The sequence below is a fragment of the Myotis brandtii genome, unplaced genomic scaffold (assembly GCF_000412655.1).
Source record: "Myotis brandtii unplaced genomic scaffold, ASM41265v1 scaffold1003, whole genome shotgun sequence".
NCBI lineage: Eukaryota > Metazoa > Chordata > Mammalia > Chiroptera > Vespertilionidae > Myotis > Myotis brandtii.
In genome coordinates this window covers 462,272-475,638 of record NW_005353340.1, presented here as the reverse complement: position 1 = coordinate 475,638, position 13,367 = coordinate 462,272, and the positions used below count along the sequence as shown (strand labels likewise).

At 51.8% G+C, this 13,367-nt stretch overlaps 1 protein-coding gene across 3 annotated transcripts in view; it reads left to right on the top strand.

Moving 5' to 3' along the window:
• LOC102247580 (chromosome unknown open reading frame, human C10orf128) overlaps positions 1 to 13,367 on the top strand; it is a 32,033-nt gene that overhangs the window by 8,245 nt on the left and 10,421 nt on the right. For all 3 annotated transcript variants that reach the window (XM_014534900.1, XM_014534893.1, XM_014534886.1), the window contains exons 2-3: positions 11,142 to 11,195; positions 11,965 to 12,105. In XM_014534900.1, the coding sequence (XP_014390386.1) occupies positions 11,142 to 11,195; positions 11,965 to 12,105 (195 nt within the window). The remainder of the gene's footprint in view (positions 1 to 11,141; positions 11,196 to 11,964; positions 12,106 to 13,367) is intronic.

The window sequence follows — 13,367 nt, the reverse complement described above, 5'->3', positions numbered from 1 at the left end:
ATTTGGTTCTGATTGGTCAGTTTCTATGCCAGTCAGCGTCAAAAGCTCCACCTCCTACGCAGCTATTGGCTCCTCACAGTTGACCCAGATTTGGTTCTGATTGGTCAGTTTCTATGCCAGTCAGCGTCAAAAGCTCCACCTCCTACGCAGCTATTGGCTCCTCACAGTTGACCCAGATTTGGTTCTGATTGGTCAGTTTCTATGCCAGTCAGCGTCAAAAGCTCCACCTCCTACGCAGCTATTGGCTCCTCACAGTTGACCCAGATTTGGTTCTGATTGGTCAGTTTCTATGCCAGTCAGCGTCAAAAGCTCCACCTCCTACGCAGCTATTGGCTCCTCACAGTTGACCCAGATTTGGTTCTGATTGGTCAGTTTCTATGCCAGTCAGCGTCAAAAGCTCCACCTCCTACGCAGCTATTGGCTCCTCACAGTTGACCCAGATTTGGTTCTGATTGGTCAGTTTCTATGCCAGTCAGCGTCAAAAGCTCCACCTCCTACGCAGCTATTGGCTCCTCACAGTTGACCCAGATTTGGTTCTGATTGGTCAGTTTCTATGCCAGTCAGTGTCTCTGGGCCTATCAATGGGGCCTGATTAGAAAGGCGGGGCTAATCAGCAGCCCCTGTGGAGGCCTGGAGAGAAATGGAGGCAGGGCTGTTGGCCAGACCTGGAGAGAAAGAGAGGCAAGTTCTGATCAATGGCTGCCACAGAGGCTTCAGATCAGACCCTGCCTCTCTCTCTGCAGGCCTCTCTCTGGGCCTGATCCACAGCCCTCTAGGCAGTCAGTGCTGGGTCTGCATCGCCCCAGTCTGACCAAGACTTCTGGTCAGATCCAACCTTCGGTCTTACGACCCTGGCTCTTTATTATATAGATGTGTCTGGTACTTTGCCAATAACACACAGTCTTGATTTCTGTAGGTATATGTATTTTAAGATGGGAGAGTAACTCCTACATTATTCTTCTTTTCAAAAAAGTTTTTAACGATTCTAGTTTCTTTACCCTTCAATAATCTTATCTATAACAACAAAAATTTTGCTTGGATTTTGATAGAATTACATTAATTCTTTATCAATTTGGGTATAGTTGACATATTTGCCATACTGAGTTTCCATGAATTTCATAAATATTTCCATTTAAGTTTTTTTATTTCTCTTATCAGCCTTGTAGAGTTTTTCATATGAAACCAGTACATGTATTATTAGACTTGCACCTAAGCATCTCTAAGTGATTGTGAATTGTGTTGTATTTACATTTTCTCTCTCTGTGTGTAATTGTTAGTACACAGAAGTGCAATCGAAGTGCTTGTTAGTCTTGTACCCTGCCTCCTCCTGAACTCACTTGAAGTTCTAAGAGTTATTTTTTAGATGTCTTGGGATTTTCTACATAGACCATGGTGTCATCTGCACCTAGGACAGTGGTGTCTCCCTTTCAAACTGGTACTAGTATTAGACCTTTTATTTCCTTTTCTTCACTTATTGGGTTGGTAGGACCTTCCTGTACTACGTTGAAGAGGCATGGTGATGGCTGATATCTTTGCCTTATCCTTGAACTTAGTGAGAAATCATCTTGGTTCTCACTATTAAGTATGATGCCAGCTATGGTTTGTGTTTTGTTTTTTTGGAAGTTGAAGAAGTTTTCCTCTGTTTGTAGTTTTCTGAGAGTTTTTGTTATGAATGGTGTGGAATTCTGTCAAATGCCTTTTCTGCCTCACTGAATATGACTATGTGATGTTTACCTTGTTTAGCTGGTTACTAGGGTGGATTACCTTCATAGGTTCTTGATATCGAACAGGTCTTGCATCCCTGAATAGACTACATTGGTCACATGTATAATTCTTTTATCATGTTGACTTCTATTTGATAACGTTTTGGTAAGGGTTTTGGATCTATATTCCTGAGAGACAGTGGTCTGCAGTTTTGTTTTTTGCATTGTTTTTGTCTGGTTTTAAGGTCACGATAATGCTGTCGTCATAAAACGAATGAGGGAGTGTTCCCTCTTCTGTTTTCTGGATGGGATTGTAGAGTGTTGGTGCTAATTTTTCTTTAAACATTTGTTAGAATTGTCCCATAAAATGCTCTAGGGCTGTAGATTTCCTTTGGGGGAGTTTGTAGATTATGAATTCAATGTCCAAAATTTCATATTGGGCGGGTTACTATAACTTGTACTTTTTTTCTTTTCTTTTTAAAAATCCTCATACAATGATATGTTTTTTAATTGATTTTATAGAGAGGAAAGGGGAGAGAGAAACATCGATGTAAGAGAGAAACATCGAGACATCTATTGGTTGCCTCCCATATGCACTGGGACCAGGGATGGAGCCCACAACCTAGGTATATGCCCTGACTGGGAATTGAACCTGCAACCCTTTGGTGTACCAGATGACCCCCACCCAGCCAGGGCTGTGATAGTTTGGACTGTTTGAGGAATTTTATGTAAGTCATCAGGTTTTTATGTATATAGAGTTGTTCGTGGTAGTTCCTTATTTCTATTTCTGATGTCTGCAGGGTCTGTGGTGAAATCTCTGCTTCATTCTGACCTTGGTATTGATGTCTTATTATATAGATGTGTCTGGTACTTTGCCAATAACACACAGTCTTGATTTCTGTAGGTATATGTATTTTAAGATGGGAGAGTAACTCCTACATTATTCTTCTTTTCAAAAAAGTTTTTAACGATTCTAGTTTCTTTACCCTTCAATAATCTTATCTATAACAACAAAAATTTTGCTTGGATTTTGATAGAATTACATTAATTCTTTATCAATTTGGGTATAGTTGACATATTTGCCATACTGAGTTTCCATGAATTTCATAAATATTTCCATTTAAGTTTTTTTATTTCTCTTATCAGCCTTGTAGAGTTTTTCATATGAAACCAGTACATGTATTATCAGACTTGCACCTAAGCATCTCTAAGTGATTGTGAATTGTGTTGTATTTACATTTTCTCTCTCTGTGTGTAATTGTTAGTACACAGAAGTGCAATCGAAGTGCTTGTTAGTCTTGTACCCTGACTCCTGCTGAACTCACTTGTAGTTCTAAGAGTTATTTTTTAGATGTCTTGGGATTTTCTACATAGACCATGGTGTCATCTGCACCTAGGACAGTGGTGTCTCCCTTTCAAACTGGTACTAGTATTAGACCTTTTATTTCCTTTTCTTCACTTATTGGGTTGGTAGGACCTTCCTGTACTACGTTGAAGAGGCATGGTGATGGCTGATATCTTTGCCTTATCCTTGAACTTAGTGAGAAATCATCTTGGTTCTCACTATTAAGTATGATGCCAGCTATGGTTTGTGTTTTGTTTTTTTAGAAGTTGAAGAAGTTTTCCTCTGTTTGTAGTTTTCTGAGAGTTTTTGTTATGAATGGTGTGGAATTCTGTCAAATGCCTTTTCTGCCTCACTGAATATGACTATGTGATGTTTACCTTGTTTAGCTGGTTACTAGGGTGGATTACCTTCATAGGTTCTTGATATCGAACAGGTCTTGCATCCCTGAATAGACTCCATTGGTCACATGTATAATTCTTTTATCATGTTGACTTCTATTTGATAACGTTTTGGTAAGGGTTTTGGATCTATATTCCTGAGAGACAGTGGTCTGCAGTTTTGTTTTTTGCATTGTTTTTGTCTGGTTTTAAGGTCACGATAATGCTGTCGTCATAAAACGAATGAGGGAGTGTTCCCTCTTCTGTTTTCTGGATGGGATTGTAGAGTGTTGGTGCTAATTTTTCTTTAAACATTTGTTAGCATTCTCCCATAAAATGCTCTAGGGCTCTAGATTTCCTTTGGGGGAGTTTGTAGATTATGAATTCAATGTCCCAAATTTCATATTGGGTGGGTTACTATAACTTGTACTTTTTTTCTTTTCTTTTTTAAAATCCTCATACAATATGTTTTTTAATTGATTTTATAGAGAGGAAAGGGGAGAGGGAAACATCGATGTAAGAGAGAAACATTGAGACATCGATTGGTTGCCTCCCATATGCACTGGGGCCAGGGATGGAGCCCACAACCTAGGTATATGCCCTGACTGGGAATCGAACCTGCAACCCTTTGGTGTACCAGATGACCCTCCACCCAGCCAGGGCTGTGATAGTTTGGACTTTTTGAGGAATTTTATGTAAGTCATCAGGTTTTTATATATATAGAGCTGTTCGTGGTAGTTCCTTATTTCTATTTCTGAGGGTTTTGTTTAGCTTCTTATTTGCAACATAGTATATAGTTGCTTAGAGTTGCAACTGAGAGGCTGGCAAGTGAGGCGGTGAATGTTGGAATCTGCTGCAAGCAAGCCTCCCTGCTCGCTTCAGTGCCTGGCTGCCGGCCGCCATCTTGGCTGACAGTTAATTTGCATATACTCACTGATTAGCCAATGAAAAGGGTAGCGGTCGTACGCTAATTACCATGTTTCTCTTTTATTAGTGTAGATTCTTCTGGTTTCTTCAAGTGGAATATTAGATTATTAATTTAAGATTTTCCTTTTTTCTAATGTAAAAAATGGCATTCAGGGCTATAAATTGCCCTCTCAGCACTGCATTAGCTGTGTCTCACAAATGTTGATATGTGTGTTTTCATTGTTCTTAGTTAATAAATCTTTTGATTTCTCTTGGGACTTCTTTGACCCATGAATTATTTAGGAGTATTGTTAGTTTCCCAGTGTTTGGAAAATTTCATGTAATCGTTCTATTATTTATTTCCAGTTGAATCAATTGTGATCAGAGAACACACTTTGTATGATTTAAGTTCTTCCAAATTTGTTGAGGTGTGACCTGTAGTATTGTCTATCTTAATATATCTTACAGGAGTGTTTACAGGGAATGTGTGTTCTGCTAGTGTTAGGTCCTGTTGTTTGATAGGGTGGTTGAATTTTTTAATACAGTGGAACCTTGGTTCTTGAACGTAATTCATTCAGAAGGCTGTTGGAGAAGCGGTTTGAAAACTGAATCATTTTTCCCCATTAGAAATAATGTAAATTGAATTAATTCTTCCCAGACCCCTATATGACTCCCTGTTTCAGCCTTTCTTATACACAGTACATGTCTAATGTACTCTTTAATCTATAAACAAATACTTCTTTTCTTAAATGTATCGAACCACCCCCTCCTAGCCTTAGAGGGGTCACTTCCAGCACTGGTTCCAGGTGTCTCCCTGGAGGTCAGTATGCAGCATCTTCGCTTTTTCACATTTCATTCCTCTAAATCAGCTGTTCTCAACCTGTGGGGCGCGACCCCTTTGGCGGTCGAACGACCCTTTCACAGGGGTCGCCTAAGACCATCCTGCATATCAGATATTTACATTACGATTCATAACAGTAGCAACATTACAGTTATGAAGTAGCAACGAAAATAATTTTATGGTTGGGTCACAACATGAGGAACTGCATTTAAAGGGCCAGAAGGTTGAGAACTACTGCTCTAAATGCTGTCACCAGCTAACTGCCCCAGGAGGTGAAGGCAGGAGGGCGCCTGGCAGAGTGCCTGCCAGGAGACCCCTGTGGTCCTGGCTCCCTGGGTGGGGCCACAGCGGAGAGGCTGAGAAGCCAGCACTGGCCTGGCTGCCACAAATCCGCGCACTTCCACTCACTTCCCAGTCAGACCGCCTGTGCTTCCCCTTTAAAGTGGCCGTAAGCACCTGTCACACCCAGATCCCCATTTACCCACCAGAATTGCTTGAACCGCTTCTTTTATTAAATCTGATTCCACGAAATGACCAGCTAATGGTTCCCAGGAAGATGAACTGCTCGCGCTCTCCTGCTTGTCTGAACGAACAGATGCTCGCGCAGCTGGGAATTCCTGCCCAGGACGGGACTGTGCCCGCGCGCGCAGGAACTGTGCAAGCCTCGGCCTCGTGGCCACGGAGTCGGTGCAGGGGGAGAGGTGAAGGCTGCCCCGGAGGCCTGGGACACGGGGACACAGGGCTTTCTCCTACATTAAGCAAATATTGACTTTTTTTACCTGGTGTTTCTGGGACCCAGTGATGAGTGAGTCAGGGCCCAACTTGGAAGGGCAGTCTATCAGGAGAACAGTTCAGCCCAGAAGGAAACAGAAAGAGAAACAGAGGAGGCTTCTTAATCCAACCCAGGTGTCCGGGAGGGCTTCCTGGAGGAGGAGTTCTGACGAGAGCAGATTGATTACATCTCCGCCTCGCTGTGATCCTTCAGCAGCTGCTCACTGCTGCCACAGCGCCCCAAAGTGTCTGCTGTGTGCACAGGCCCCAGCTCCCTCATGTGGCCCACCCCCTGCTCCTGCTCCCAACCCCACCATTATCGTCCCGGCCCTGTGGTCTGCAGGCCTCCTCACATCATCGCCTCACCCCTGTGCGGACTGTGCGCCATCCCCTGGGCCAGGGACGCTCACTCCGTGCTCCGTAGGGTCCCAGGAGCACAGCTTTCATGCCAGTCTGCTAGGCATCTGTGGCCTCCTTCAGGGCAGGAATCTGCCCTCGCTCAGCCACTGCTCAGCTGTGCCCTGACTGGCACTTGTTTGTGTGTGGATGCGCACGGAGGGGGTCCCCAGCACCGCATCTGGTTGGGACAGAAGGGCAGGAGGGGTGGGTGGGGCCGCATGGGTGGAGGGCCTGAGTTGAGGCTGAGAGGTGAGCCACGTGGAGGGAGGTGAGCAGCCAGGAGGCAGGGCAGCTGCAGGGGCAGGAGGGCTGTCCTGGGACATTGGGGCCCGTGGCTGAGACCCAGGACTTGGCTGGATGCCCTCTCTGTCACAGTTTTCTGCTGACTGTGCTCAGCCCCACAGAATCCAGGGATGGACTGGGGCCCAGAAGGCTCTGGGGACCTTCAGGGAGGGCTCCTAAGGTGACCTGGGCCACAAAGAGCAAAGACCCTCTAGGCTCCACCTGAGCCACAGGACACAGTGTGACCTGCAGGCAGCCTGGAGCCACTGTGCTCCTCCCCCCGCCCTGCCCCCCAGGCCCATGTAGGAGACTCTTGTGGAGCCCAGCTGGCCGGTTCAACCCCCCCATTCGGGTGTGGGACCCTGAGAGGGTTATGTGCTCCCCCTGAAATGAGGGTGATGGTCCCTGGAGGCAGCCCTGCCCTGTCCTTCCCTCTCCCCTTCCCCTACCCTTCCCCTTCCCCTTCCCTTTCCCCTTCCCCTACCCTTCCCCTTCCCCTTCCCCTTCTCTGCTTTGCTGTTCTCTTTCCTTTGCTTTCTGTCTCGAGACTGTACAGCTCAGGCAGCCGTGGCTCCCCCAGCCTTTGTGCCCTCAGAGGAAGCAAGGACAGCAGAGCCGGACGGGTGGCCTGCTCATCTGAGGTTTGGCAGCTGCGGTCTCTTTAATGAGACCAGAGGAGCATTGAGGAAGAGCAATTCCAGGTGGATTTTGGGTTGTGCACAGGGAGCCTGTGGTGTCTGCGAGTCGAAGCCGGGTCAGAGGAAGGGTCTGTGCAAACCCAGCAGCCACGGGAGCAGGAGCGCTGCGGAGCCCAGGCCTGCTTCACGGCGGCCAGCCTCCTGCTCTGGGCCTCCGGCGCCTCCAGGCCACAGCTTCCACATCTGGGCTTCCTGTGCCTCATCTGCAAATGGCAAAGAGAAGGGAACTGTCTTGGGGAGTCCTCTCTTATGTCAGGGGCTTATACCCCATCTTCAGATGAGAAAAGTGAGGCCAGGGTCAAACTGTGTGAAGCATAACTGTGCTGCCCCCTCTCACTGGCACTCCAATTCCCTTTCCGCGCTCTCCAGCCAGATCTGGCCCCCGCAGTGGCTGCAGGAGTGTGCCCATGTGTGTCCCACCGGGTGGTGGGTATTCCATTCTCAGGCGGGGTGGCAGGGTGATCCTGGACCAACAGAGAGCACGGGACTTTAGAGGAGGGGCCTTGGTGGTAAGTCTTCAGGATAAGCAAGAGCTTTCCAGGGACAGGAGGCTTCGCGCAGAAGGGCAGCCGGTGAAAGCGCAGAGCGGCAGGCGGCACTCAGCTGGGGCCGGTGAGGCTGTGCCCTGAAACCCTCGTCCTCTGTCCCATTCCTGCTTCGCCAACCCGAGTTCCAGGGGCTCCCTGGGAAGGATCTGACACCTATGTCATGGACTCTTCGGATTCAGATTAGTTACTTAGCTCAGATGAGATCAGGATGGAGAAGGTGTTTTCTTACTGAGGTGACTGAATCGTCTAGAAGAAAAGAGATGCTTTCCGTGGGCAAACTACGGCCCGCAGGCCAGATCCGGCCCGTTTGAAATGAATAAAACTAAAAAAAAAAAAAGACCGTACCCTTTTATGTAATGATGTTTACTTTGAATTTATATTAGTTTACATAAACACTCCATCCATGCTTTTGTTCCGGCCCTCCGGTCCAGTTTAAGAACCCATTGTGGCCCTCGAGTAAAAAGTTTGCCCACCCCTGCTTTAGGCACAGCTGGATTCAAGGGCTCAGAACTGTCTTTAGGGCTTGCTCTCGGTCTGACCCGCTTCCATCTCACAGGTCCCCTCCACCCGGGGGGCCTCTCTGACCCCACAATGACCAATCCCGGAAGAGGCCCCTGTTTCTTCATGTTGTCCCTGAAGTCCCAGAGTTGAGTCTCACTGACCTGAATTGGATCACTTGCCCTGCCCATGACCAATCACTGCTGACAGGAAGAAGGAATATGCTAATTAATCAGGATGGGTCACAGGTCCATCCTGGAGCCAGCCCTGGGCAATCGCATGCAGGTGATTCCCCAGAGGAAAACCAGGTGCTGCCAGTAGCTGAGGGGCCAAGGTCAGGGGAGGCGGGCCAGCCGCACAGCAGTGTCCACTGCACACGAGCCGCTCAGACTCCCTTCCGGTTGTGGGCGAGGTTTTCAGGCAGGTGTCAGGATCACCAATGACGCTGGCCTTCTCTTCAGGGCAACCCTGTCTTCCCTGCCAGGCCATTGGGAGCCCTGGCAGTGCCTCGCTCCTGGTGCGGACTCAGCTAGGAGGTGACGAATGCCTCTTCTAGACACCTGGGGTCTTTCCTGTAGCTGAGAGTGTGGGAATTTGTGAAATACAAAGGTAGAAGCCATTCTGCAATATTTAAGTTCCCAGGTGAGAATGGCCAGGCCTCAGTTGACAAACACTCCGGGCCACCTTTCCCTATTTTTGTTCAGATACATATGGAACAACATCCGAGCGCCATGCACACCGCTGCCCCACTGCCCCACGCTGCAACCACACAGCCCGATTCTTCCCAAATAGGGCGCGCAGAGTGCGGCCCCCCTGTGGGCGGGCCCAACAGGGGTACACAGCACGGGATCTAGATGTCAGGGACAGCGCTGCGAGGGTCAGATTCCAAGGGAGATGGCCAAGGCCTCGCTGCGCCTTCCGCTCACTCTTCGGAGCAGGGAGCAGGCCTGCTGGCTGCCTTCCTCTGCTGGCTGCCCTTCCATCGGGGGACCCAGGGGGCCCCCGGGCCTCCCCCACTGACTCCTGCAGGAGGCTCCTTCCTGTGGGGAAGCACTTGTAGAGGGCAGGCTGTGCTCTGCAGGACTGAGGTGGGAGGGGCTGCAGAGAGGGGGCTGGAAACCAGCTGTTTTTTGGAGGGGAAGGGGGGAATGGTGGTAGAGTATCAGGTCGTCTGGCAACAGCACTTCCCAATGGGCATGAGGAAGAAGCAGAGACCCTAGACTCAGCCATAGTGCCTTTGTGCACCTTAGCCAAAGGAGGCAGCCTCTGGCAGGCATAGCCTCAGGTGTGTGCCTGGCGAGAGCTCCTGGGTTCAGGGCCTGACCTGGGCACATGCAGACACTGCGTGGGTGAGGCCACCCTGGAACCTGAGCCGCCCCCTGAGGAGAGGCAGCCCCTGCTCTGCTTCAGGCAGCAGCAAGGGCAGTGCTCGCCTCGGCCCCCCCTGCTCCGGGCTCAGCCGGACAGTGCAAGGAGCGCGGGCCGCCAAGGCAGACTTGGTCAGCACTGCCTACGCGCACTGTGCCTACTAGCACAGCTCCGCGCGTCTGCCGGCTGACTCTGTCCTGCCTGCCCCCAGGGAGACCAGCCTTGGGACAGCCAGCTCCTGCTCAGCAGCGGGGACCTCCCCAGGTTTGAGAGCCTGTCCGCTGAATGCTGGCTCCCTCTTCCTGTTTGCAGAGAACCCAGAACTTCCAAGTGCAGTGGCTCTAGTTTCTTCCCGTGTCTCTCTCAGACCTGACCGTGGGAGCACTGAGAGCCCTGGCTGTGCTTGCAGGCCAGCCCCGCGAGGGCCCTCCCTCCTCCTCCATCCTCCGTCCACTGCAGAGCCTGGGAAAATCAGCACTTGGACTTGCAGGGGGCCTAGGGGCCAGGAGGCAGGGGTGGGGTCGGCAGGCCAGCAGCTCAGGATGGACCTCACACAGCGGCTCCTTAGAGCTCAGGGCAGAGATGGAGTGCAGGGGCGGGCTGCCTGGAGGATTTCCCTCCCCCAGAAGGGACAGGCCGCCTGCAGCAGCTGGCCAGCAGGGATTCCTGGGGAGGGGTGTGGCCTGCCTGAGTGCCTGCAGCTGTCAGAGCAGTGGCCGGGGCGGGTGCTCACTCAGTCCCTGACCCTGGGCCGGAGGCAGGACAGCCTGGAGAGCCTGTTTGGGCAGAGGATGTAGGGGCACCTTGGGGTGGACACAGGATGGAGCATGGGGGTGGGGCGAGGAATAGGGGTTGAACTGAGCCCAGGCCATGGGCTCCCTGCTAGAGAGGGCCAGGAGCTGAGAGGTCAGAGTTACTGGCGGGCGAGGTTGAGGAAGGGTGCTGGGTGCCAGGCCTTTTGACACTAGACATTCCTCCTCCTCTTCCTTCCCGGCTCCGGCCTGCAGGCTGAGCTGGGCGCAGCCTCCGTGTCCCTGTGCGCACGTTTCCTTGCGTTTCTCTCTGTGTTCCTGGCTCTCTGGCTCTTTTCACCTCACTCACTCTGACCTGTGTACTTTCTTCTTTCTCTGTCCCAGTTCCATCCTGGCTACACCAACGGACCCTCTCTCCCGGCCTGGGTGTTGCGGGGCTCTGGCAATCCATCAAGACTCCAAGATAGTCGGAGGCAGCCAGGGCCACCTCTGTGCCCCTGAGGATGGTGGCCCAGCAGGAGCGGTCCCTGCAGCAGGCCTTCCCGACGTGCAGGAGGGGGTGGCCGAGGACAGGCTCTGGCCCCCCAGCCCTGCCTGGCCTGCTCACACCAGCGGTTCTGCTTTAACAGACTCGGGGTTCTCTTTCTTTGCAGATGTTGGAGGAGCTCAAGTGTTGGCAACGGGCAAGTCCACTGGGGCCGAAACTGGTAGGTGCCTGCCCAGCTGATTCTGCCCGGGATACGAGGTGGGTGGGGCAGCGGTTGGCCTCTCACCGCTGTCACACAGAGGAAGGGCACTCACCGCAGGCCTGCCTGAGTGGCTAGTACGGCTTTCTCCTGGACATTGTCCTGCCCAAGGGCTTGTCCTAAGGGAATGTGAGTCCTCGGGCCACCTTTGTCCACACTCTAACATGCAGCTCCAGCACCCACTGGCCTGCCCGCAGCCTTGTCCCAACAGCAGGCTTGGCCCTGCTCTGTGCCCAGGCCCCTCCCTCCCGCACGATCAGCTCTTCTCCAACTGGGAGTTCAATGGCAGGCATGGTGACCTCCTGTGGGAGAGCGGCCTTCCTGGTCAGCCTGGCCCCATCACCGGGCACTAGAGGGAGCCCTGTGCTCCCCAGCGGCCAGCAGGTTCCCCGGGAGCCAGGCCTCATTCCTATGCCTTCAGCGCTCACAGAGCAGGCAATTAAAGGAACTAATGGAAGTGTAGTGAGGAAGGCCTACAGGAGGCCAGAGAAAGGAACCGCTGGTCCCTTGGAAGGGATCCCACAGCCCAGGGGACCCGGGCGGAGTTCTGAGAGGAGGGTCTGGGTAAAGGAGCTGGAGCCGATGTGCCCACTGGAGAGTGGACGTTAGGTCAGCCTCAGTGGGTCACACGCATGACCGTGGGCTTCGTCCAGAATGTGGAGGTGGCCTGGAAGCCCTTGGCAGGTGGTGGCCCCTCAGAGCCATCGTTCAATGTCTCCTCACCCTTCAGACATCAAATATGCCCTCATCGGGACGGCGCTGGGCGTGGCCATCTCAGCGGGCTTCCTGGCCCTGAAGATCTGCATGATCAGGAAGCACTTGTTCGATTTTGATTCCTCAGACCTTCGGAGCGCAAACGTGGGAGTCAGCGGTAAGGACACGGGGCGCTCAGCCGGGCTCTGTCCCTGACAAGGACATGTTCCTGGCAGCCACCCCACAAGGCACCCAGGGCCACTGCAGAGCCCTTGGTAGAGAAAAACTAAAAGCCACGGCTGCAAAGAAATATAGTGACCCCCGCCCTGTCCGTCTTTCTGTCTGTCTCTGTGCTTTGCTCCTTGGTGGCTTCCGATGTCCTAAGAATCAGGTTCCTGGAGGAAGGTGGGAAAGATGGACTCGATCCCGGGGGTAGTGAGGCTGGCGGGCAGAAGGGGCTGCCAGCACCGACTGTGTGGCCAGTTGCATTTTTTCAAAAACAGGGAGTCCTCGATCTAGGAGGCACCTTCAGGGCACAACGCACGCAGACGCTGGGCTATCAGTTTGTGCGTGGCTTTTTTAAAAGATTTTTTATTGATTTTTTTAGAGAGAGAGGGAGAGAGAAATGTCCCTGTGAGAGAGAACACTGGTCGCCTGCCTCCTGCACTCCGCCTACCAGGGATCGAGGCCGCGGCCCGGGCATGTGCCCTGACCGGGATCGACTGGCAAACTTGGTGCACGGGACACAGCCGAGCCACACCAGCCACACAGTTTGTGACTTTTGATGGCAAAATGCAACAGCGATGGACACCCTTTGTCTCAAGGCGGGGGCCTGCAAAAGCCACCCCCATGTGAGGGGTAATGGCATGATGATGGATGATGCAGTTTTCCATGAGGCTTTCCTGAGGCGAGGAGGGAGATGCCTCAGCGTGTCTCCAGAAAATGCAATGGTCATCTGTGAAGATATGCAGAAGGCATGGGGGGGGGGGGTCTGGGCCAGGAAGAGGGGGAGCAGCAGCTCTCGGGGCCTTCCTGGGATGCTAGCGTGTCTAATTGCACAAGGAACTCAATTTGCCATAGGAGTTTGTTTGCCATTGATTTTGTATCCCTGCGAACAAGGAGGAGGGAGAGCTACAGCCTCTTCATCACAGAGCAGGAACGTGTCAGACCCCTGAGGGCAGAAGCTCCAGGGGCTGCAGGTGGAGAAGAGGGGAGGGCAGAAGCTCCAGGGGCTGCAGGTGGAGAAGAAGGGAGGGCAGGCTGCTTAGGGAAGGCTCGGCCTCCCCAGCCTGCTAAGCTACGCGTTTCATGGGCAGGGAGCTGGATAGAGAGGCTCTGACAGTGCCAAGGGCGGGGGGGCGAGCCCTCAGCTCAAGACCACTGCCCCAGTGCCGCCCCCGCCCCCCAGGGAGCCTCTCAACCCTGCCCAAGTCCAGTTGG